Here is a 26,775-nt window from a genome sequence, read left to right as displayed (position 1 = left end):
AAATACTGCTAAGAGAAATTTAAAAAGGACTAAATATTGTTAAGATGCCAATTCTCCCCAAAATAGATTCGATATAATCCCCACAAGAACCCCAAAAGGTTTTTCTGAGAAAACTGACAAGCTGATTCTAAAATAAATAAAGGGTCTAACACATCCAAAGCAATCTTCAAAAAGAACAAAGCTGGAGGACTTACACTAACTGGCTTCAATACTTGCTAAAGTAGGTCACTGGCCCAAACAGTGGCAAGTGAATCAGTGGAACAAAACAGACCCACATTTCTACAGTTATTTTATTTCTACAAAGCCACCAAAGCAATCCAGTGACAAGCAAAGTCTATTCAGCAAATGGAGCTGGAATAACTAGATATTCTAGTTATCCATGCAGGGAAAAAAAAAAAAAAATGAACCTCAACCTCTACTTTACATCATACGCAAATACTGATTCATGATAGATCATAGATCTAAACGTAAAAAGTAAAACCATACAGCTTTTAACGAAAAAAAATGATGATCTTCATAAATTAAGATTTGTTAGATAAACCAAAGACAGCAATAATCATAAAGAAAAAAATTGATAAATTAGACTTCATCAAGATTAAAAACTCGCTACTCAAGAAAAAACTTGCTACTCAAAAAAAATTTTTTTTAATTTAAAATTTGCTTACCAAAACACCATTAAGAAAGAAGGTAAGCCAGGGACCGGGCAGAAAAAAATTTGTGCAACCTACCAGACACAGATTGGTATCCAGAATACATAAAGAATTCTAACAACTCATCAGTAAAAAGAAAAACCACAATTTTTTCACATCAGCAAAAGATGTGAACACACTTCAAAGTAAATACAAATGGCCAATACACAAATGTATAAGTGTTCAACGTTACTAGTCGTCATGGAAATGCAAATTAAACCACAATGAGACACCACTACGTGCCCAGCAGAATAGCTAAAATTAGAAAGACCAACACCACCAAATGCTGATGAAGATGTAGAGCAACTGGAACTCTCACATACTGCTGGTAGGCATGTAAAATGACACAACTACTTTGGAAGAAAATCTAGTAGTTTCTTATAGAACCAAAAACACTACTACCCTATTGACTCAGCAATCTACTCCTAATTACCCATGTGAAATAAAAATATGTTCACAAAAAAACTTGTACAAAAATGTCAATAGCAACTTTATTCATAGTAGCCGAAAACTGGAAAGGAAACAGCATAGGTGTCCATAATAAGAGAACAGATAAACAAATGGATTATTAATAAGCAATGAAAAGAAATTAACTGATACATTGATGAATGTCAAAAATATTATACTGAGTGAAAGAAGTATTATATAAAACAGGATATACACATGATTTCATTTATAAGAAATTCTAGAACAGAGAAAACTTAATTTGTGGTAGAAAAAAAATCGTAACAACAGTTACCTCTTGGAGTGTAAGAGCAGAGATTAACTGCAAAGAGGCATAAAGAAACTTCCCAGTCTGGTGATAATGTTCTATACCTAGAGGTTTGGGTAACAAAGATTTATTTTTTTTTAAATTTTTTTTTTAAGATTTTATTTTTAAGTAATCTCCATACCCAACATGGGGCTCGAACTTAGGACCCTGAGATCAAGCGTTTCATGTTCCTCCGACTGAGCCAGCCAGGCACCCCAGGTTACAAACATGTATGCATTTGTCAAAACTCAACAAATGTTTCATTGCATGAACTTTTCATGTAAAGGAAAAAAGCTCTATAAAGTATTGACCTGTAGTTGATGATACGCATGTTAAAATATTTAGAAGATAACATACTGATGTCTGCAGTTGCATTCAAAACACTGATAAAGAAATGGATGGATAGAAGAATGAATAGACAGGTGATGCTAATGATAAATCTAGTTGCTAAGTATATGGGTGAATATATATTGCATATTTAAAATTTTTCATAATAAAATCTAAGTAAAAAAATCAGTCTACCCATAGGGGTAAACTATATCATAGACAGTAAATGAAATTTTAAATGAATTAACACACTATATAGATTATATACTAAATAGTATGAAAATATTCTTTAAAAGCAGTTTTCTGTTATTTTTAGTAAAGGTCATAGTCTATAAAGCCCAAAGGAACCTTTAGGCTGACTACCTAATTTCCAAACCAAAAGAGCTCTGTTATCAGACCTATAAACAACAAATAACCAACCAATGGTACAGTGACAATCACTACCCTCACTGATTATACTTGGCAGTAAATAAAGAAACTGAATACAATTTCTTGACAATATACTTGACAACACACTATGGAGATCATAATCACATGAGCTTGAAAAGCTGGCATAACAATGGGATATATCAACTGTAAGAACTCTTAAAGAAAACATCTCCCTACACACTGGTCCTACCATTTTAAGATTAACACTTATTACAAGGTCTTTGATGAAAGAAAAAAATAAAATAACTTGGGAAAGGTTTTTAAAAAGCAGTTTTAAAAGTACTTTAAGGGGCGCCTGGGTGGCACAGCGGTTAAGCGTCTGCCTTCGGCTCAGGGCGTGATCCCGACGTTATGGGATCGAGCCCCACATCAGGCTCCTTTGCTACGAGCCTGCTTCTTCCTCTCCCACTTCCCCTGCTTGTGTTCCCTCTCTTACTGGCTGTCTCTCTCTCTCTGTCAAATAAATAAGTAAAAATTAAAAAAAATAAAATAAAATAAAATAAAACGTATTAAAAAGTACTTTAAAAGATCATTATATAACCTTGAGAAAAAAATATTTTGTGTGTGGACTTTTTGAGTATAGTTGACACACGTTACATTAGTTTCATCTGTACAACATAGTGATATAACACTTTTATATGTTTTTCTATGCTCAACACAAGTGTAGCTACCATCTGTCACCACACAATGGTATTACAATACCATTGACTATATTCCCTTCGCTGTACCTAAAAATAATAGTCTTGAAGAACTCTATCAGAAAGAGTGATTCTCCATACAGATGTATACAAATTGAAGACTGCATTAAACTAAACCATAAGGGACCTGAGTCCAATGTTAAAATATCTTTAACATTAGGAAGTGTCAAACATTAGGGAAATCCCCAAGAAAGCATGTGAAATTCACCAATACATTTATCAATTGGATAGAACATTAAGTATTATCAAGAATAAGTGTGGTCCAGGGGCGCCTGGGTGGCACAGCGGTTAAGTGTCTGCCTTCGGCTCAGGGCGTGATCCCAGCGTTATGCGATCGAGCCCCCACATCAGGCTCTTCCTCTATGAGCCTGCTTCTTCCTCTCCCACTCCCCCTGCTTGTGTTCCCTCTCTCGCTGGCTGTCTCTATCTCTGTCGAATAAAGAAATTAAAAAATCTTTAAAAAAAAAAAAAAAAAAGAATAAGTGTGGTCCAACCTGAAGGTGTTTAGACAGCCACATTCCTCAAATTCTTAATTCTACAGTATTATTTGACATTAGGTGTTTGCATAATAATTAAGGTCATCAGAACTTTCTTACTGCACAATGGGAAAAAGAAAGTAGACTAGAAAACAGAAGCATATAAATTCTTTTTCAGCTGTCCTCCTTGGACAATGTCATGATACTGAAAAGATTAAGATGAATTTTTTTAAATTCCCAAATCTGTCATTTTTAAATAAACCTCAAAGTTTCCATGAAGTAATAATCTTTTAAATACTACAAGAGAGCAGAAAAATAGCCATGGAGGTATCCCAGAATCATATGTTCAAGTTATTTTTACCTGAAAGAACATTAAAATTTTAAAAGGAACAAAATTTTATTCATATTTCAAACTTCACATTTAAAGTGTTTTGCCTTGTGCCAATCACTACTAGGCATTTACCTTTTCATAAAGAAACAAAATTATATTTTACTATCTTAAGCATGAAGGTGGGGAAGTCAACTGAATAAAAGCCAAAATTAACAACAACTTAATATTTTATGTGGAGAAAGATCATGAAATTACATATTTCCCAGTATGCCCTTATTCTAGATGATAGAATACAATACTACATGTTTTAACATCCATGCAGGAAGAATTATTTCCCATGTTAACCGTATGTAATGTAAACTAGTCTAATCTTACCAGGATTAAGTTCATAGTGTTAATTATATCTTCAAATTTATACAATTCTAAAAATCAGATCGTTTACATACATCTCCATAGAAGAGTAAACTATGTACCACCTAGTGTTTAATGTACTTACAATTCCTTGTGTTTGTCTTCAGCCAAGATTTGGTCATTTGGCTTAAGAGAATACCTGTAACACAGAAAACAAAAAAATACTGGTCACATAAACATTTAAGTACGTTTGCCTCACGGACATCTCACTATGGGTATCGACATACAGTCAGTTAACCCCTATCAAACAAGCACTACCACACTGTTACAAGTCTCTGTCCTCACTGATAAAACATTAATGCCTAAGTTCTTTGCTGTTCTGTTAGTCACTTCCACAGATACCATCCAAAGAACTTCGAAAACACAAGGTATCTTCAGTAGTCCTCAGTAGTGAATAATCTGCAATGTTACATTCATCCAGCAGTTCAAAATTCAAGAAACTACGCGCAGAAGTATTTAAGAGTTCACAAAACAATATGCAGTTATTTATTCATTAAATACATAGTAAAAATCTGTGTACCACACTGTGTCCTGGGTGGTGCAACACGGAAGGAAAAATAAGTCTTGGAGTTCCTTGTCTAAACCATTTATTAGCTTTATGACCACAGGCAATTACTTCATTTCTTTAAGTCTCACCTTCCCCGTCTATAAAACAGAGGTTGCTATAAATATTACAACAGGTATCTTCCAAATTACCACATATTTGTCGTGCTAAAAGTAAACAGAATTCTGAGGAGTACCCAGAAAAAAATAAACAACAGATGGCAATTCCCGGGTCTTCAAATTCCACTTGTATTCAACCCTTCCCTAAAAACTAAGCTGCCTGACAATAGGTCAGAGGTCCAAGTGGAAACGTCATGTAGAGTCTCCTTTCTTGCCTCCCCTGTCACAAGTGCCTTTACCCACTTTACAAAAAGAAGCTTTCTGAATAGAACTGTACCACAATGGCTGGAGTATAAAAATCTCTGAGGCGCTAAACAAGAAATGGTTCATAATATTTTGGTCTGCAAAGCCTCTTTAAGTGAAGTACCATAAACTGACTACAGAGATTACTGTTTGATACATTATTTCTGTAAAGAATGAAGCTACAAATTATAAATGGGGAACCGTCTGTCACAGGATGTTCTATTTTCAGATACATTATGGAAAGGGGCACAAGTTGATCACTTTTTTAAAAAAGTTTATCTTTTCCATCCCATGTACAGCATGAAAGAATGCATTACTTATCAGGAAGAATCCTATGAAGCAAAGCTAAGAGAATTTCCAATAAAAAACAAGAAAGAAAGTGTCAACTTATTCCCCCAAGCAACAAATTTTTAAAACAAGGTTCCTTGTCTTTCATTTATCTACTGAGGATTAAATATCAGAACATGGTTGTCACAGAAACACAAGTCATTTATTTGAACTGAAAAATGAAGCCAGACTTTTTTTATCATGAAAGTAAATCTGATTTGTTTGACAATGCAGAACAATTTTACTAATGATTCCAAGGCAGACAATGGTCTTCAAATAAATGAACGGTTTTGACTAAAACATGTTTAAGGCACTCAATAAAAAGATTTTATCAAGAAAAATCCTTTTGACATAGGTATATTGAAATTAACAATATTTAACTTACCCTAGCATCTCCTAAAATGTTTAGGTAAACATATGCCTATAAGTAAAACACTAATAGGTATAATTACTAGCTATTCAGGAAGCCTTACTACAGCCTTTTTTGGTATATTTCCTAGAACTGCATGTCTCTAATGACTCTAATGACTAGAAAGTCAGGTGGTTTCTAATGATTTGCTTCTAACAAAACTGAAAAAGGACCTAATAAAATAATCAGCTGACAAATAAAAATAATTTTTGATGATAGATAATTTGATAATAGAGAAGCTCAAACAACTGAGTGACGCCACTGAAATAAAATTCTGCTCATTACCATCCAGTTAATTATGTGAACACATCTCTCAGCACTTCCACCTGTCAGGGAGCAAGAATTCCTCATCCCCTTCTCAAGGAATAAGAACTCCTGTCCCCTTCAAGGTACTTCTAGCTGGGCTAAGAATCAAATTGACAGATTAACAGGAGAAAATCAAATTTAATAAGCATACATATGGGGAATCCACATAGACATGGAAATCCAAAGACAGTCAAACAAAGTGAGGTATACATATCATTCTGAAATAAGGAGAAGGGGATAGGGGCCTAGGATTTCAAGCGAAGGAATGCACTTTACAGGACGATAAGAAGAGATGTTTGGGGGGCGCCTGGCTGGCTCAGTTGGTTAAGCATCTGACTCCTGATTTCGGTTCAAGTCATGACCTCAAGGTCCTAAGATGGAGGCCTGCGTAGGGCTCTCTGCTGAGCATGGAGCCTGCTTATTAGGTTTCTCTCCTTCTCCCTCTGCCCCTCCCTGCTCTCCGCCTACCCCCCATTAAAAAAAGAGAGAGAGAGAGAGAGAGAGAGAGATGTGTGATAATTAGATATTTGCCCTATCATATAAATGTGTCGCTCAGATATAATTTATCTCTGTTAACAACGCTTATTCTGGGAAAGATCCCCAATTTAGATTCTTCTGTGTGGTTAAGGGAGGGACAGTAGCTTCTCATGAGCCCATGGGGTCTCAAGTGCCTTCAACTCAAAATAATCCACATGCCAAAGTAGCACATTCTGAGGGGGGCCTATCCTGAACCTTTTCCCATTTTTAAAGAAAAGGGGGAAATAAAAATGATGCTGAACATCTGTCTTATCGCAGCATTGAGTATTATTTATCCAAGGAAGTTTGAACTAAATGAAAAAAATTAGTTTCACCCACCTCATTAAAAGATGCATTTCCAATAAAATGTTTTCTTGTTTACTATTTAACAAAATTTTAATACATCTATGCTGTTGAGCTAACTACATGTTAATTATAATTTAATGACTAGGAGGTATTTTTAAATTCAATTTACATGCATAAAAATATATTACCTTCATAATATATTACATAAAAAGATAATTCATGCACAAAAATACATTATATAAGGATAAAATCTGCTAGCAAAAAGTGTAATGGGTATACAAATTTAAACAGAAAGGAGTATGAAATTTTTCAGTAGTAAGGAAAGAGCTTGTTTGTGTCTTTTTACAAACGGATGATGGTAAAAAAAAATTTATTTAAATAAATGGATGATGGTAAGTATCAAACCCCTATGGTATTTAGAGTCCACTAAAAGAATGTTTATCAGTTTTATTTAACATTACAATAAAAAAGTCATAAATATTAACCTAATGAGTGAGGAAGTTTATTAAAATTTATTAAAACATTTTTATGAAAATTGAAATGTTTGAAACCAGTGGATTTGATGATATCTATGTCTTAGCAAGGTGTTCTGTACATATACAATAGCAACTAAATCAATGTTACTTTCCCTCTCCAGCTGGCTAGTGATAGAGAATAACAAACATTTCTTGCACTTAAGGACCTTGAGATTCAGTAAGTGAATCAGAGTAAAAATAACTGCTTGTATGATAAGGTTACAATAAGGTGAAGCACAATGTACAGTGTTCAAATAAAACATTGAGTAACAAGTCACCTTCCTAAGAGAGTCTAAAAAGGAACAGCTTTTTAATCTGTTCCCCAACTTTCCTTTCCTTCCCTACTTCATCTCTCTTCTCTGTTCCTTTCCCATTAAAACAAAAACAAAACAAACAAAATGCCCTTTCCTTTTAAAGTCTCAGGATAAGAATTTAAAGGGAATGGTGAAAGAAGCCAGAGGGGGAAAAAAGGGTCCACATAGGCAAGAAGCAGGCAAGGAAGGAGAGCCTGATTTTGATCAAATCACCAAAGGGAAATATTACTCTCCTAATTCACAGAGTACCTCTCCAGACCACAAGAATAAATTTACAAGAACCATTTTGAACTATTTTCTAAGTAAATTAGTTCTCTAATCCCAAACTTCAAAGCAGTCACTCTTCCCATAGCATTTCTTTCTCTCATCTGATATCCCCCTACCCCAAACCAGGTAACTTTTCATATCTCATAACTTTAATTTTTCTTCATCTTTGCTGTTATCTTATCTCTTCCTTGACTCTTGCATACTGCATTTTAGGAAACTGGATGATACATAAATATCCAAAGTCAGCCAAAATGCAACGTTTGAGGAAACAGTACCCAATACCCAACTGCAAGTTCAGGAGGTTCCCCAAACCACCCTCCAATTCAGTAACTCACTAGGACTTACAGAACTCACTGAAAACTATTATACTCATGGTTATGGATTACTAGGAAAGGATACAGGTCAAAGTCCAAGGGAAGAGACATATGGAGCAGTGTCTGGGAGGGTTCCAAATGCAACACTTGTCCTGGCATCAGGACAATACAGCACATTGCTGATATGACAATGTGGTATGCAGTATTGCCAACAAGGGAAGTTCACCCCAGCTTCAGTGTCCAGATTTTTTATTGGGACTTCATTACATAGGCATGATTGATCAAGTGACTGCCCACGTGGTTTAACTCAGTCTTCAAGTCAACTGATATCATATGACCCAAAGCCTAACCCTAAATCATGTAACCGGTCACTCCATGGGGTGTGGCCAGCCCCTGTCCTAAACAAAAAGACACTTCCATCAGGTATGATATAGATTACCTCCCAGACAGCTCTTTGGACAAGGCCAAAATCTTTACTACACATACCCTTATATGTGTTTATTTATTTACATATGTCCATAAATATGTGTATGTATGTGTATTTCTTTATTCATAAACTTCTATCTACTTTTTCATAGAACTTTCCCTTATTAATATTCACTTTACCAAATTTCAGTTGGTTAATAAATATATGAAATGCCACTAATATTCTAACTTTTAAAATGGAGCACTGATTTAGTTTGCAAATTTTTTAAAAAGGCACTTGTAAAGAGAGGTAATTTGTTTCTCCATGCAATTTAAATACATTTCCAAAGCTCATAAACTATGACCAAACTATTTATATAGACGGTTATTCATAAGAGAATAAAAACTTTATTTTAAAGTGTTTGCAGAACACCTTTAAAATGTACACAAAAAGTAGTACACACCTATAATTGTAAAAATTATGTTTTAACTAAGAAATTCCTCAAATTTATTTTAAAGTAAGTAAAGTATAAATTATAAATGTACAGGTAAATATATCATCAGGACCATAACCCCTACTAAAGAAATGGAGCTATTCTCACTGAAATGTACAGTTGAATGTTTTTTTATATGTGGAATTATAGTTATATGATTTCTCATTTTCATTTAGTATGTCCTGTTCTGCCAATCTAACTGCTGTTGACAGAAGGTATACAGTGTTTTTAATCTATCACATTTAACAACTCTCTGAACATTCAGTTTTATTTTTTTTTAAGTAGGCTCCAAGCCCAATGTGGGGCCTGAACTCACAACCCTGGGATCAAAAGTCACATGCTCTACCTACTGAGCCAGCCAGGTGCCCCCTCAATGTTTTAAGTTAGTAAACATCAAGGGAAAAATTCAACGTAGTAGGAATTAGAAAGTAGAGAGCTATACCTCAACTTTCTACCATGTCTCTCCCTGAATGATAGTACAGCCTATTCTTTAGTTGGGTTTTGTTTCCTAAAGACATAATTAAATAGATGTTCTGCTTTTATATCCATTTCTTAAATTCAAACATAAACATGGCCCTTAAAAAGCCAGAGACCACAGAACGGTATAGTGGCCGTGGCCGTTCTCAATCTTTTTTCTGCCTGGACTTACCAAATGATAAAGACAAGCACTTATTCTAATCGGCAGAAGATAAGGAAGCTGACCTTCTTATCTGCCTCTAGCCTCCACAGAGAATCTCTGAGTGAAAGAACATTAAACTGAAAGTCTAAGACCTGTGTTACTGTCCTGATTCTGCCATTAAATAGTTTTCTGAAGTGGGCAAGCCGTTTAATTTCTCTAAGAAGCATAAAACTACCTACACCACAGGGTTGCTATGTGAATCAAATAAGATAATACATGAAGTGTTCAAGTGCCAGCACATAAACATGTAATAAATACTCATCTCTCCCCCCTTTCTTGTAATGCTTCCACCTCTGTAAAATGACTAATTCAATTAGCTCAAATAGGGAGGGAAGGAAGTTTAATGTGGTCACGTGTTTTGAAACAAATGCATAACTACAAATTTCCAACAAGAAAACATCAGAGTGTTGTGTACAACTATGTCAATGAGAGCATTATTTATGGAAAAGTAAAACTGTAAGAAAATACTGCAGAAAGTAGCAGATTTATAATTAGTAAATTACAGCATGTTGGGGAAATGGTTCAAGATTATGTTTAAAACAGGGGCGCCTGGGTGGCACAGCGGTTAAGCGTCTGCCTTCGGCTCAGGGCATGATCCCGGCGTTATGGGATCCAGCCCCACATCAGGGCTCCTCTGCTATGAGCCTGCTTCTTCCTCTCCCACTCCCCCTGCTTGTGTTCCCTCTCTCGCTGGCTGTCTCTATCTCTGTCGAATAAATAAATAAAATCTTTAAAAAAAAAAAAAAGATTATGTTTAAAACAAAACAAAAAAGGCAATATACTCCCAAAAAGAATTGGAAACATAACTTCAAAATATTATATAGATTACAGATTATTTTTATTCTCTTCTTTGTGCTTTTTTGAAATGTAAATAATAAGCAAATTACTTTTGAAATTAAAAAAAATATATTAAAAACAAATACATACAGCACTTTACAATGTGGTCATAATATTCATCCAGCTGTAGTTTTCACTTAAATTTTTCAACCAATGAACATTTAAGCTTCCAAAGATTAGTTCAAAACTTTTCTTGTATAAAGTTTTTTAAATAAATTTAAATATTTTTACTGTATAAATACATATAGCAACAGGTGACAAGTAGATAGGAAGAAAGAGAGAAGGAAAAGAGGAAGTGAAAAGGAGAGAAATACGGGAGGAGGGGAAGAAGTAGGAGGGGAGAAGGAAGATTAATTTCCTTCATCCCTGCCTGAGTTGTTAAAGCAAGACACACTCGAAGCAAAAAAGAATAAAATCCAGTAATGACAGTCCCACCATGGGTAATGGGAAAATGGCACTGTTACTTAGGTTTATAATTAAATATCAGAATACATAAGTAAAATGTATTACTACATGATAGATAACTATTAAGATACGCTAGAACAGCAGTAGTGTGCAACAGTAATAAAGGTTGGGCCTTGAGACTGAAACAAACATTATTCAAATGTGCTTTCCCTGAAGATTAGCATAACATAAAATTTCAGACCTAGGAAGGTCCTTAAAGATACTGTAAAGCGCAGAAACAGTCCAATCATAAACGAAATGGCAAAGACGGCATCACACAAATAGTTAATGCCAAGTTAAGACTCACTACATAGCAGGACGACAATAAAATATTCCATAAATACTTGCAACTAAGATTGCCCTCTGAGAATTACACAAGTAAAATTTCAAGAAATCTATAAATATTACCACATGGTCCAAAGAATCCTAATAGTAGCATGCAAAGTTTTATAGAATTAGCTGATGCAATCAGACAGTGTGGCAAGAACTTAAACAACATGTTTAATTAGCCCTAGCAATTAAAAAATAAACATATCAAAATATACTCAAAAGGGAAAAAAAGGAGGCTAAAAGTGTTAATCACCACAGCAATGTTTCAGACTACGGCTGAAATTTAAGAGGCTTATAAAGAAACAATTAAAGAGTAAACCACAGGGTTAAGAATGAAAATAATGGCAAAAAGTTACCAGCTTTATGAAAATAATATTTTAAATTCTCATTAGTAAACTAAATGAGGATTATAACTCAATTACAGAAGGCTGAAGAAAAAGAATTAAACCAGATTTTACACTTAAACAAATAGAACGATACTCTGTATTGTTAAAGTTTTCTCTTATGTTTTTATTTTTAAAAATCATTGGTAATTATTCAAAATGACTAGCCACATATTTTCATTAAAGGAAATTTTAACATTCGGCTTGTAAGATGTCACTGCTTGCTTGGCTAGTGGACTATGATGTGAAATGTTGGGGTTCAGAAGCAGTTGAGAAAGAATTCTAGAGATGTCTTCAGTGCAAAACAGGTGGTTTTATTAAAGCACAGGGACAGGAACAAGGGAAAAAAGCTGTACTGGGATTGGGAGGAGTGACTGATTATATATTTTCAAGTTGGGAGGGAGTCAGGGATAATGTAAGTCTCTAAGGAATTTGAAAGCAAGGTTTCCAAGACCTTAAGGGGCCATTTACTACTGTCTAGTAAAATCTTAGTCATGAGACCCATCAGATGTGTATCAGTGAGCCATATGTTTGGAGAATGACTGCTAATATATACCTTGCAGAGGGGAGGACGGGGAGTAGAAATAAAGGAAGTTTCCAAAGGGATTTTTATATGTTAAGAGATTTACAGGATCCTGGAGGTCCAGCTAATATCAAGCTAAAGTTGCCTTTTGCCCTTAGCAAAGTATTAACCTTGAGGCAGTTGAGTTCCTGGAGGAAGGTCACCCTTCCTATCTTAAGTACAATCAATGGGCTGCCAAGGAAATTTAATTTTTTTCTACATTTCTCTTTCCTTTTTTCCTCTAGATTAGGCCATATCAAAAAAACTGCCCCGCTTCACATCACACCTCCCATTTCTTTCTTTCTTTCGTTTTTTAAGATTTATTTATTTGACAGAGAGAGAGAGAGAGAGAGAGAGCACAAGCAGGCAGAGCAGCAGGCAGAGGGAGAGGGAAAAGCAGCAGGCTCCCTGCTGAGCACGGAGCCCAACATGGAGCTCAATTCCAGGACCCTGGGATCATGACTGAGCCAAGGGCAGATGCTTGACTGACTGAGCCACCCAGGCACCCCCCATTTATTTCTTATATGTATCAATTTGACTTCTGTCCCTATCACTCCACTGTGATTTACCTAGCTGAGCTCACTGCTGACATCCTATCATCAAATCTAGTGAATTCCTGTAGGCTTTATGTTACTAGGCATCTCATCTCTCTTACATGTGATGTTATTAACCACTCTGTCATACAAGTTCATTATACTTCATAAGACTGTGTTTTATTTAGTTCTGCTGCTAAAAACTTATTTCTTCTCTATCTCCTTCTATAATTCTTTTTCATTTACCCATCTATTCAGTGTTTTATCTTCCAGACCACCTTCTTTACTTTTACCCTTTCTCTAGAAAGGCTCATTCATTGGTTGCTTTAAGTTAGTTAGTTACTTAGTTTATGTATGTATGTATGTATGTATGTATGTAATCATTACACCCAACTGTGGGGTTCAAACTCATGACCCCAAGAGATCAAGAGTCGTACACTCTCACAACTGAGCCAGCCAGGTGCCCCCACTGATTGTTCTAAATACCACCTATTTCGGGGCGCCTGGGTGGCTCAGTCAGTTAAGTGTCTGCCTTTGGGTTGGGTCATGATCCCACCGCCCAGGGACCAAGCCCCGAGCCAGGCTCCCTGCTCAGTAGGGAGCCTGCTGTTCCTTCTCCCTCTGCCCACGCCCCCCACCATGCTCTCTTTCTCTCACAAATAAATCTTTTTTAAAAATAAATAAATACCATCTATTTTAATGACGATAATGATGATGTAATAATAACAGCTAACATTTATTGAGTGGCATTGTATCAAAGTAAAATTAAATACAATTCTTATTATACACCCCTTCAGTCATGAATTCTCTACCCACCAGAAACATATTATCAAATTATCTTCTAAATGGGTCTACCTCATCTCATGCATGAGCAAAACTGAACTCAATCTTGCCACTCTCTCTAACATGTCCTCCTCTCATACTCCCTAACTCAATTGTAAATACCACCATCTACCCAGTCACCAAAACCTAAAGTTGGAATGTCATCCCTGACTCCTTTGCCCTCTTCGTTAAGCAATCATTAAACTTACCTTTATAAAACTAAAATATCATTGAACTTTCTCCAAACCATCATTTCCTAACTACAATGATCAGGTCACAATCCATCAACAATCTATCACTACAGCCTCCTCTTAATCTATCTCCTCAAATCCACTGATTACTGCAAACACATGCTTTCTGTAATTCTAAATGTAAATTCGACCAGTCATTCCCCTGCTTAAACTCCCTCAAGCGCTCTCCATCGCCTACAAAAAAGACATGAAGGACATTCCAAGCTCCCTAGTAGCCAGTAACATTAGCTAACATCTGGCAAATACATAAATTTTCTCATTCAATCCTCACGTTATAACAGTCCTATTTTAATATTCTTTTTTTTTTTGCCACAAGAAAAATGATCTTCCATAGATTAAGAAACATAATAAGGTCATACAACTGCAAGTGGCTACAAAGCACACTCTTAATCTCTACTCTATAATGCCACACTAATGAGGTGATTTTGCTCTACATCTGTCTTTTCAGTCAGACTTACTAGCTGCTTAAAGGCGAGAAATTTATCTAACTCTGTACTTGGCAAAATGCTGACTACATAGCAAGAGCTCCAAAACAGTTGTACTGAGCCGACACGAACTATTAAAAATGAATCCATGTTTAGGTAAGCCTGAGAAATACCATCTTCTCAATATTCTGAGTCAGGTCTGAACATCAGAGAATCCATAAGGAACACCATCTTATGATGTATGGGGCAAAATAAAGGCTCCATAAATCAGTCTGTGTTCATTCAGTTTCCATAATTTAGATCTTATTTGAGGAAGCCTCAGAGCAACTCAAGACTAATCACTTAGTAAGTGAAATAATCTAAAAATTCAGAATCAAATGTCAGTTTATCCCAAAATCTAAGAATCTAGAATTCAGAATAGTCAAAGACCATCTTTCTTTCAATGCAGATAACAAGGTAACTAAGTTAAAGAAAATATTCAAAATTCAGTAGCATTTCCAAATACCAGCAATAATCTAAAAAATATTATTGAAAAAATATTCTACTCACAACAGCAACTTTATTTTTAAAATACCTAGAATAAACCTAACAAAAAATGTATACCTATGAAGAAAACTATACAATTTTGTAATAAGGCCTAAGTTGCACTAATATTAGTAATAACAACTCATCACATATGACTATTTAAATTTAATTAATTATAGGCACCTGGCTGGCTCAGCCAGAGGATATGACTCTTGATCACGGGGTTGTAGATTTGACCCCCATGTTGGGTGCAGAGATTACTAAAAATAATAATAGTAAACTTTAAAAAAATCAATAAAATAAAAATAAATTTAATTATTTTAAATAAAATTTTAATTCAATTCATTAGTTGCAATAATCACACTTCGAATACTGTTCAAAGCTAAGACTACTGGTTACCATATTGGACAACACAGACACACAACATTTCCATCATCACAGAAAATTCTAGTGGACAGTACTGCTGTAGAGATAATAACTTACTCCAGATTTTGTTTTTACTTTAGTCACTTCTACATGGTTCAGGTTTTTTCCAAAACAGAATTATTTTTATAATTTTCGAAGCTAACAAATTTAGCAAAGATCATACTATAAGATGTTTAAGTCTGAAAAAAAAAAACTAACCACTTTGTAACACTGTATTTAACGTACTTAACTCTATGTGTTACTAAAATATATAAAAGAATACCTAAAAAAAAAATGAGATGTAAATGCAAGATATATGGTAAAGATCTCATTTTTCCAAATTAATCTAAAAATGCAATGCAATCCTAAAGAAAATCCCAGAAAGAATTTTTTTAGAACTTGACATACTCATTCTGAAATTTATGTACAAAAGAGCCAAGAATAACCAAGAAAATTCTTGAATAAGAACCAAGTGTAGGGACTTGCCCTACAAGACATCAAGATTTATTATACACCTTAACAAAATAAAGACAGAGCTGCATTAGTTCAAGGACAAATGACAAGCAAAAAAGAATTGGGATAAATAAAACAGACAAATAAAAATTGGCATTGAAGATCAGTGGGTAAAGATTAGACTATCCACAATACAGTGATGTAACAGTTGATTTCCCTTAAGAAAAAAAAAATTTTTTTTAACTAGATCCCTACTTCACATCGTAAACAAAAAAATCAATTCAAGTCAATTAAAGACCTAAATAAACAGATCATAATTTTAAAACTTCTAAAGAAAATATTGCAAAATAGCTTTATAAAGAATTTACAAAAGTGTCAGAGCATTTCATAATTAGTTTTAAAACAATTACAGCTTTTAATCTTACATATGGAGTATCACTCGACACTCCCAATATTGTTTTACTTCAAACCTAATATACATTCATTCACTGAAATAATTCATCTTAATTTATACAAATAATCCAGTTGTAAATTTTTGGTATTGAATAATTAGCTCTGAAATTCACAACCGTTACAATCTTCAGTATTTTTACAGTGAATACTAAGTAATGTCTTTCATTCATGCTTACATTAATCAAGGCCTAACTAAGGTTTATACGACTGCATTATTAAAGATTTAGATTGGTAAGAAAAACGTATTTCCTCAACCACTCTAACCTCCCTTCTTAAAACTGACTATTTTCATTTCTAATGATGGTTTTTACTTCCCAATTACCATGTCATTCTCTTCATACCTCTTACTTCTGTGGTATTTATCTAGTGTCAAAAAAAATCAAAACAAACCTTTCAAATATTCTTTCACTTCCCTTTGTATATACTTCTTCCTATATTCTTCATAATTAGGTCAACACTCATCTGGAAGTATTTATATGTTCCACATTTTATTCTCTCCTCACACCCAATGTGTCTCTTCAATATGCTAGGAAAGATTATTTTCACTAGCCTACTTCCTGCCTCACATTTTCCTACTTATTTTCAGTTATTACATTTTGGCAAATTGGACACATCAAAATCAACTAATTTAATTCTGCTTTTCTTTCAATTAGATAAAGATCCTACATTTTTTTTTATTCCGGGGAAATAACTGGCTTTATAATCCTTAAATAAACAACAGGATATTCTAGAAAAAGTTTAATTTTTAAATACAAATAACGATCTAATTGTTATTTCAGAATGATGGCAATGCTTGTTCTATTCGGAAACAGGTCAATCATAGGCAACATGCCAACTCTCAACACAAGAAGTGCAGTGTTTTTGAAAACTTAGTCAAGAAAATTGTTGAGTGGTTCAATCTCTCACACAGGATTTATTAATCTACTCTAATGAACTAATTAAAACTAAATATTAGGGCACCTGGGTGGCTTAATCGGTTAAGAATCTGCCTTCGGCTCAGGTTATGATTTCAGTGTCCTGGGATCAAGTCCCACACCGGGCTTCCCTGCTCAGTGGGGAGTCTGCTTCTCCCTCTACCCCTAGCCCCTGCTTGTGCTCTCGCTCTCTCAGCTCTCTCTCATGCTCTCTCTCGCATGCTCTCTCTTAAAAAAAAAAAAACACTAAATATTAATAATTTTTAGAGCTAATTATACACATTTTTCTCACCTATATACTACTGAAGGAAAACACAATTTCACTGAGTTTATAAACCTTTACATATCTACCAGAATTTACACCAAAAAAATCCAGATATATAATTGAATTTTTCACTTCCAAATTAATACTTCCATAGTAAGGGAGCAAAAAATAATGAATGCATATTTTACAATTAAAACAAACCTGTATTTCAAATCTCTGCACAATGACATGTGTTTTTTGGACATGAACAAATTTCTTAAGATCTAAATTATTCTTTATGAGATACCTACCTCATAAAGTTGTCAAGAGGACTAAACTGATACAATGTATACATAATACATGCTGAATGTTATTTTTATCAGATAATAATTCTTAAAATTTATTATATTCTTGTTTTTCTCATACTCTTTTCTCTGAATGTTTTCCAGATGGATTGTCTATGGTCCTTCTTTATATTCAACTCTTTGTGGTGCTCAGTGCAATGTGCAAAGATCATTAACATATGATAGTTCTGATTCTTTAGAAAACCTGCTCTGAAAGCTGGACAAACACATTATATGAAACATATATCTAAAAGCAAAAAAAAGAAAGTATCAATTCCGTCATTAACTTTAAACACTTCAAATCCCATTTTATTGCTTTTTAAAGATTTATTTGAGAGAGAGAGAGAGAGGGCACATGCAGGGGGAGGGGCAGAAGAAGGGAGAGGGAGCATCTCAAGCAGACTCCCTGCTGAGCATGGAGCCTGAGGTGGGGCTCAATCTCATGACCCTGAGATCGTGACCTGAGCCAAAATCAAGAGTTGGCCTCTTAACCAACTGAGCCACCCAGACACCCCTAAAATCCCACTATAAAAGGGACTTTCCATAAGAATTTTTTTTCAGGCAGATGCTATTTCCCAAGTACCTAACATGTACCCAGCACTATGCTATTGTGTACTGAAAATACAGTGTAGTTCCTTTACACCAAGAGTTCACTGTATATATAACAGATTTACTAAGATACTTTCCTTAATTGTGTCTCTCCCCAACAATGTTTCTAAATCCTACATGCAAGGCTTATACTATGGATATTCAATTATAAACTCAGTATGGGGTCCCCTGGGTGGCACAGTCCGGTAAGCAGCCGACTCTTGATTTTGGCTCAGGTCAAGATCTCAGGGTAGTGGCATCCAGGCCTGTGTCAGGCTCCGTGCTCAGCACTGAGTTAGCTTGGAACTCTCTCTCTCTCTCTCCCCCTCTGCCCCTCCCCCCCGCTCATGACCAAGCTCTCTCTCTCAAAAATAAATTAGAAAAAACAAAACACACACACAAAAAAAACCTAGTAGCAAAAACAAAACAAAACAAAACAAAAAAAACTGAACTTCCTTTCAATAACAGATTAGGAAGCAGAAGAGAATAAGTAAATGAGAGCCAAGAAATCAAAGGAAACTGTAAATTAAAGAAAAAACGCTCTGTTTTATTCTAACACTGCTTCTTTGAGAAATTATAAGATCGCATAAATTATATACATTATTAAATACTTAGGGAATAAAGCCAGCAATCAAAAAAATAAAAATAAAAAAGATTTGAACCTAAGAAAAGTAAGATAATCATTTATTTATCCAGTGATTGCTCTATAAGGTAGCAATGAGGCCTACTCATTTAAAACCCCAAAACCTGGCATGTAGTTATTATTAACTCACATGTTTTAATTATCTATAATTTAATAATTCTTTTGTGGTTAAGAAATAAAGGTCGTTAGTGTGGCATTGTGGAAAAGGAAATGAGTAACAGTCAAGAGATACAGATTCCATCTGAGGCTTACACTGCTAACTATAATCATGGGCACAACAGGGACCTTCTCTGAGCCTGTTCCTCACCTTCTCTGAGCCTCCTCAGTTGTAAAATGAATAAAGAGGATTAAGTTATAACCAAATTCCAATCCATCTCAAAAATTCTACAAATCTGTAGTTATATATTTCCTGCCACTGTACATATAATAATTGTGAAATATTATACACATATACTCCTTGGACTTCCACTTAAATATGGCAGAAAGACTATCTACTCTTCCAAGACTCTGTTAAAATAATAATAAAGGTACAAAAAAAAAAAAAGATGAAGATCTACAGGATCTAAAAGAATAGTAATGTAAGCATTAATGGCCAAGAGATTTCTACAAATCTCCAGAAAAAGGAGAGCAAGGCGGGCCTGGCTGGCTCAGTCAGTGGAGTATGCGACTCTTGATCTTGGGGTTGTGAGTTTGAGCCCTACGCTGGGTACAGAGATTACTTAAAAAATAAGAACCTTCAAAAAAAGAAAAGAAAAATGAAAGTAAATAAGGAACTTAACTGAGCTGAAAAAATTAAAATCTCAATTGCAATTGATAGAAGCTATACATATATGATAGGCAAGCCTTGTCTACTAGGAGAAGCCCTAAATCTCAGAGGAAATGGATAAGACACGGAGCCAAAACTAGAGAAACAGACTACCATCTCGCCAAAACACCTTACAATTCCTAAAATAAATTAGAGATTCATTCTCTGAAGAAACCGAACAGAAGCATCTCTTAACTAAGAGACAACAGGCAAAACAGGAAAGATAGGAAGGGACAGATCAAACCATCTACTCAAATATGGTACCTTTAACTCCCTTACCCTGTCCAACTCTAAGAATAAAGCAGCCAGGCTTGGAAGACTTTTCTGTAAAGAAATTGAACAGATTCAGAGAACAGCCTTCCAGATACTAATACTAGGGGTCGCCCCCTAAAAATAGGCTTTTGGTATAATCAAGTATAATCAAGCCACAATAAAGCCCCATTAGTCAACAAGCCCAACTTATGTGTACCAACCTTTCAATGAGGTTTTGAATGTGGGGTATGGGCCGTGTATGTGCACGCATGTGTGTGCATGCGTATTTGAAAAAAAAATTTTTTTTGCTTTATTTATTAGTGTTCTTTGGCTATGTAACAAATTCACCCAAAACTTGGCAGATTAGGGGCACTGGGTGGTTCAGTCAGTTAAGCATCCGACTCTTGATCTTGATTCAGGTCATGATCTCAGGGTTGTGGGATCAAGCCCCATTCTGGGCTCTGCACAGAGTATGCTTTAGATTCTCTCCCTCAGCACCCCCCCCAAGCTCACTCTCTCTCAAATAAATGAATAAATAAAATCTTTTTTTTAAAAAGTTTAAAAAGGGGGTTCCTGAGTGGCTCCGGGGGCTAGGTAGGTTAACTGTCTGCCTTTGGCTCAGGTCGTGATCTCAGGGTCCTGGGATCGAGCCCCACATCAGGCTCCCTGCTCAGAAGGAAGTCTTGTTTCTCTCTCTCTCTCCCTCTGCCAGTTGCCCCTGCTTGTGCTCTCTCTCACTCTCTCTGGAATAAATAAATATTTTTTTTAAAAAAATGCTTTAAAAAAAAGAAAACTTGGCGGATTAAAACAATACTCATCATCCCACAAAGTTTTTAAGGGTCAGGAATCTGGAAGTGGCTTAGCTAACTGATTCTGGCTCAAGCTCTCTCATGAGGATAAAATCAAGCTGTCAGCCAGAGCTGCAGTCATCTCAGGGCTCAAAAGAGGATGGACAATCCATTTCTAAGCTCATGTACAAAGCTGCTGGCAGGTCTCCATTCCTCACTGGCTGTAAAGCAGAAGCCTCTTATCTCCAGCCACTTGAGTCTCTGCACAGGGTGCCTGATTGTCAAGAGTTGGCAGCTAGCTTCCCCCAGAATGAGTAATCCAAAAGAAAGAAAAAGTGTGCGCACAGACAAGTCAGAGAACCACCAAGATGGAAACCACAGTCTTTTACAACCTAATCTGTCAAGCAGCTTATCACCACACTTCTGCTGTATGCCATTCCTTATATAGCTGAGCCCTGGTACACTACGGGAGGAGGCTACTCAAGGGAATACCAGGAGGAGGGGATCACTGGGAGCCATCTTGGAGGCTGGCTATCACAGTGTGTCCTCTGCCCGCCGCTCCCCTGCCAAGGATCCCTGCCTCTTGTTTTTCATATTCATGTGTACTGCCCTCCCACATTATACCAGGTTTGGTCTGTATGACCAATAGCATATGGCAAAAGTGATAGCATGTCACTTCTAAGATTAGGTTATAAAAAAAACAAGTTTCCATCTAGGGAAAATTATTCTCTCTCTAAAATCATGTGTTGATCCATGAGTTGAGGAATGGAAGCCCTCAGTTCAAAAGCTTTTAAGAAACTGAGGGCAGCCAAAAATGAGTCAGCTGGGAAGCGAATCCTCCAGCCACAGGTGAGCCCTGAAATGACCACCACCCTGGCCAAGAGACTGACTGCAACTTGATCAAAGACCCTAAGAAAGAATCACCCAGCTACGCCACACTGTCTCAAATTCCTGACTCTCAGAAACTGTGGGAGATACTAAATGTTTATTACTTTAAGCAGCCAACTTTGGGGGTAACATGTTACACAGCAATAAATAACTTAATAAAAGTTATTTTTTTAAGATTTATTTATTTGAGAGAGAGAGAGTACAAGCAGGGGGAAGGGCAGAAGGACAAGCAGACTCCGCGCTGAGTGGGAAGCCTGCCGATCCCAGGACCCTGAGATCATGACCTAAGCTGAAGTTGGACACTTAGCCAACTGAGCCATGCAGGCGCCCCAAATGCTTTTTTAAAGAAATTATGAAAAACAGGATGCTTGGGTGGCTCAGTCAGTTAAGTGTCTGCCTTCGGCTCGGGTCATGATCCCAGGGTCCTAGGATGGAGTTCCACATCGGACTCCTTGATCAGGGGGAGCCTGCTTCTCCCTCTACCCCCTGCTTGTGCTCACTCTCTTTCTCTCTCTCTCTCTCTGACAAATAAATAAAATCTTTTTTAAAAAGTATAAAAAACAATTCAGAATTGTTATAAAAATCTTAAACTGTACAGAATGTTGAAATAAAAGTACCTACCCTAGTCAATCTACCCTCCCACAACTGTTATTGTTTACAACACACCTTGCATATTTTTTCTTATTCCTATAGAAATAAATGATCTTTTTAACATCTTACCCTTAAATATGAATAAATGGCCAAAAATCACCAAATATTGGAGGAAAGTCTCCATTGTGAAGGCAAAAGACTACAATAAACAATGAGAAAAGAGCAATCCACAAAAAACTGAGATAAAGCTGGAAACAGAAGATAAACCTTCAAAAAACAAATGAAACCATCTCTAATTAATATGCTTAGACAGGGAAAAAACTATATCCACAACACAAATAAAACGTTACATAATAATAATTTACTAACAGCAAGGAAAAAAAAACAATACTAAAAGCTTCCACAGAGAAAAAGACTGGTGATCTACAAAGGAAGGAGAAGCATTTGATGCACTGGTAGACAACGGTACATGCCTTCAAAATTTGCAAAGAAAATCCTATCTGACCAATTAAGATATGAAGGAAAAAAATTTTTAAAGATCATCATACATATGCAAGGATTAAAAAAAGTGTACTATATATGTACTCATGCACTCTTTCTCTTAGGAACCTACTGAGGCTATACTACACACACACACACACACACACACACACACACAGGAAACCAGTTAAGATGATAAGAGGTATAGGAAACAAATGATCCAAAACAAGCAGACTCAGCGAAGTAAAACTCCTGTTTAAAAAAAAAAAGAAAGAAAGCAAGTCTTAATACCACAACCAATTCAGTATGGGGCACAAAGATGGAGAACTCTAAAAGCGAGGTCCACCAGAGAAAAAGAGGTTGACAGACTAACTGATTTTGAGGAATGAGGAGTCTGAGGGGGAGGGAATAGGTTAATAGGCATGTGACAGATTTAAGAGAGTGGTTTGAAAATTTCAGTTAAGTGTACAAAAAATGGTGCAAATGGATACAAGACACAATAAGTAACTGGAAGAAAAAAAGTTTTATAAGTAATCACAGTCCACAATTTTGTTCACAATGATTATTGATTTGTTTTAACATAATTTAATAACATGGCGAAGATGAAGAGGAAATGGTGGTAGGTGAAAGAAAACTCAAGCCTTCACAAGCTATCACAATAGGGAGTCAATACACAGTATCTAAGACTGACAAACTCAGGGGACTTGTTTTTTTTTTAAAGATTTTATTTATTTATGTGACAAAGATAGAGACAGCCAGCAAGAGAGGGAACACAAGCAGGGGGAGTGGGAGAGGAAGAAGCAGGCTCACAGCGGAGGAGCCTGATGTGGGGCTCGATCCCGTAACACCGGGATCACGCCCTGAGCCAAAGGCAGACGCCCAACCCCTGTGCCACCCAGGCGCCCCTTGACAAACTCAGGGGACTTCTAGCTGGCTAAGACAGTAGGTAGAATATGCGACCCTTGGTCTCACTGTTGTGATTTCTTGAGCCCCACCTTGGGGGCAGAGTTCTAAAAATATAAATAATTTTTTTTTAATTTTAATAAATAAATAAAAACTGACAAACCCAAGGAATACCTAGCAATAGACCTCAAACAGTCCCTAAGTTTAGGACTGCCAGACAGATGGTTTGCATGAGAAATTAACCTTCAATTCACCTAGTGTCACAGTGAACATTCAGGAATGTATACCAGTTTTTATCAATTACTAGAACCTGGTCAGCAAGTACGTAAGTAATCAGAGACTATTCAACAATTAAACATCAAGAGATTATAAAAATCCTGGTAAGAATGGCAAAAGCAAAATTCTCGGAAGGCCAGAGGAAATCCTCCCCACTATTATCAGGAACATGATTAGGTTATCGCTTCCCACAGGAACTTGAAGACCAAGTGTGCCCCTCCAGCAGAACACTGTGTTCTGGAAACCATCCTAATGGAATCCTGATCTTGTATCCTTTCCCTACATTAAAGGAACATTTATTATTTGCCTCTCCAATCAATTATCCTTGTCATTTGCCTCTCCAATCAACCATCCTTATCAAAATCGCAGACAGCAATATTACCGTATTATTTAGAAACAAACAGATACCAGGAAAAAACAGCTAACAGAATTAAAAATGGTTTCTTTTGGAAAAACAGCATTTACAAGGGATAGGGAAAAAGCAAGGGGAGCGGTGGAAGATGCAGCAAAGGACTAACATTATTCCTTAAAAACCTCCAGTACTAGTTTATTTTTTAACTAGCCTTGATAAGTACTTTTTTATTGAACAGGCCAGAAAGTTTTCTTAAAACTCAGAATCAGAAAATATATTTTATCAAAAAAATTTTGATGGTTAACTCATTTTCATATTGTGAAATACTAATAAATACATATTTATTTCATTTGCTCTGTACCTATTTCTGGAAAATTTATATTTACACAATTGGAATGTAAAAAATACTTAACTAAACATGGTCTGAAATGTAAATTAAACACAGTCTACTGAAATAATAAGCAACACTTTCAGAGTATATTTTGGAACAAAATGATGAGGGATATAAGAATAGAGAAGTCGCTACATTTATGATTAGGGTCTAAAAACTTGCTTTTTATCTCTAAGTACTAATTCAAAAATCAAGGTTAAAAATAAAAACCCTCCCAAAATAAAAATATTAAGTGTCAGCTGGCCATTCGGGATCAGCTGCTAATGAAACAAAGAAGCTACTTGAGCTCCCTGTAGTATCAGCACACAGCTGCCAGATCATAATCTGCTCACATTTGCATGAACTTTTAAAAACGAATAGCCGGGGCGCCTGCCTGGCTAAACTGGCGGTACATGCAATTCTTGATTTCACGGTTGTGAGTTCAAGTCCTATGCTGGGTGTAGAGATAACTTAAAAAAATAAAAAATCTTAAATAAATAAATAGGGGTGCCTGGGTGGCTCAGCCGTTAAGCATCTGCCTTCTGCTCAGGTCATGATCCCAGGGTCCTGGGATCGAGCCCTGCATCAGGCTCCCTGCTCAGCGGGAAGCCTGCTTCTGCCTCTCACACTCCCCTGGCTATGTTCCCTTTCTCGCTCTCTCTGTCAAATAAATAAATAAAATATTAAAAATAAATAAATAAATAAATAAATAAATAAATAAAATAAAAACAACTATCCAAAACATAGTATAGAGTAAGAAAAAAGCAAATTACCTAAAACTATACATAGTATTATTCCATAAACACAAACACGTACCTCTAGGTTGTATATTCCTAAGAGATGTCTGGAGGCATGTTCATCAAAATAGTAACACTGGCAACATACACCATAAAAATTTTTTTTTTAAGATTTTATTTATTTATTTGACAGAGAGAAAGAGAGACAGCAAGTGAGGGAACACCAGCAGGGGGAGCAGGAGAGGGGAAAGCAGGCTTCCTGCTGAGCAAGGAGCCCGATGCGGGGCTCAATCCCAGGACCTGAGTCAAAGGCAGACACCTAACGACTGAGGCACCCAAGCACCCCAAAATTTCAAATTTCTTACTTTCTCCTTGTATTTTTATATGCCATTTTATTTTTTAAGTAGTGACCATTAATAAGTTGATTTCCTGAACAAAACATCTCACACTAAGCAAAGGAGCTCTAACTTCAAGCTCATGAATTCATGTTCAATTGATTTTATTTTTATATTACTGTTTAGTTTATAAAGCTTTGAGGTATAAATGATATATAATATACCATATATATTTTAAGTGTACAATTTGATAAGTTTTGATACATATTTATACTCATGAAATCATCACATAATCAAGATAATGAACATACCCCCAAAAGCTCCCTCCTGTCCCCTTATAATCTCTCCTTCCCACATTCCACCGTACCCTGTCCCATGCATATGAAACAAATGATCTGCTTTCTCTATCACTACAGATTAAATTGCATTTTCTGTAATCTCATATAAATGGAATCATACAGTATGTATTCCTTCTTGTCTGGTTTCTTTCAATTAACACAACTATTCTGAGTTTCATCCAGTCAATACTCCATTCCTTTTTCATTTCTGACTAGTATTCCACTATGCAGGTGAACAATCAGCTTAATGATTCACCTGCTGATATTTAGGTAATGTCCAATTTTAGCTATTACAAAGTTACTGTGAACATTGGCGAATAAGTTTCTGTACGGACATATGCTGTCACTTCTGTTGGATAAATACCTAAGAACAGAACAGCAGGATCAAATAGCTGACATATGTTTAACTTTTTAAGACTATCAAACTCAGTGCAGCATTTTACATTCCCATAAGCAGAAGGTTCCAGTTTCTCCACATTATGGTCAACATCTGGTATGCTCAATTTTAAACTTTTAGCCATTCTAAAAAATGTGTAGTAGTATTTCATCACAGCTTTAATTTGCATTTCCCTAATAACAAAAGAGGTTGAGAATCTTTTCATGTGCTTACTTGTCATCCATATACCCTCAGTGA

At 35.7% G+C, this 26,775-nt stretch overlaps 1 protein-coding gene across 2 annotated transcripts in view; it reads right to left on the bottom strand.

The window, feature by feature from the left end:
• The window catches only part of ADK (adenosine kinase), a 518,992-nt gene that overhangs the window by 448,499 nt on the left and 43,718 nt on the right, over positions 1-26,775 (bottom strand). For both annotated transcript variants that reach the window (XM_034662708.1, XM_034662709.1), the window contains exon 3: positions 4,198-4,251. In XM_034662708.1, coding sequence (XP_034518599.1) covers positions 4,198-4,251 — 54 coding nt within the window. The remainder of the gene's footprint in view (positions 1-4,197; positions 4,252-26,775) is intronic.

This window comes from Ailuropoda melanoleuca, chromosome 6, assembly GCF_002007445.2.
Source record: "Ailuropoda melanoleuca isolate Jingjing chromosome 6, ASM200744v2, whole genome shotgun sequence".
Taxonomy (NCBI): domain Eukaryota; kingdom Metazoa; phylum Chordata; class Mammalia; order Carnivora; family Ursidae; genus Ailuropoda; species Ailuropoda melanoleuca.
The sequence above is the reverse complement of the archived record's forward strand: the minus strand, read 5'-3'. Positions and strand labels throughout refer to the sequence as shown.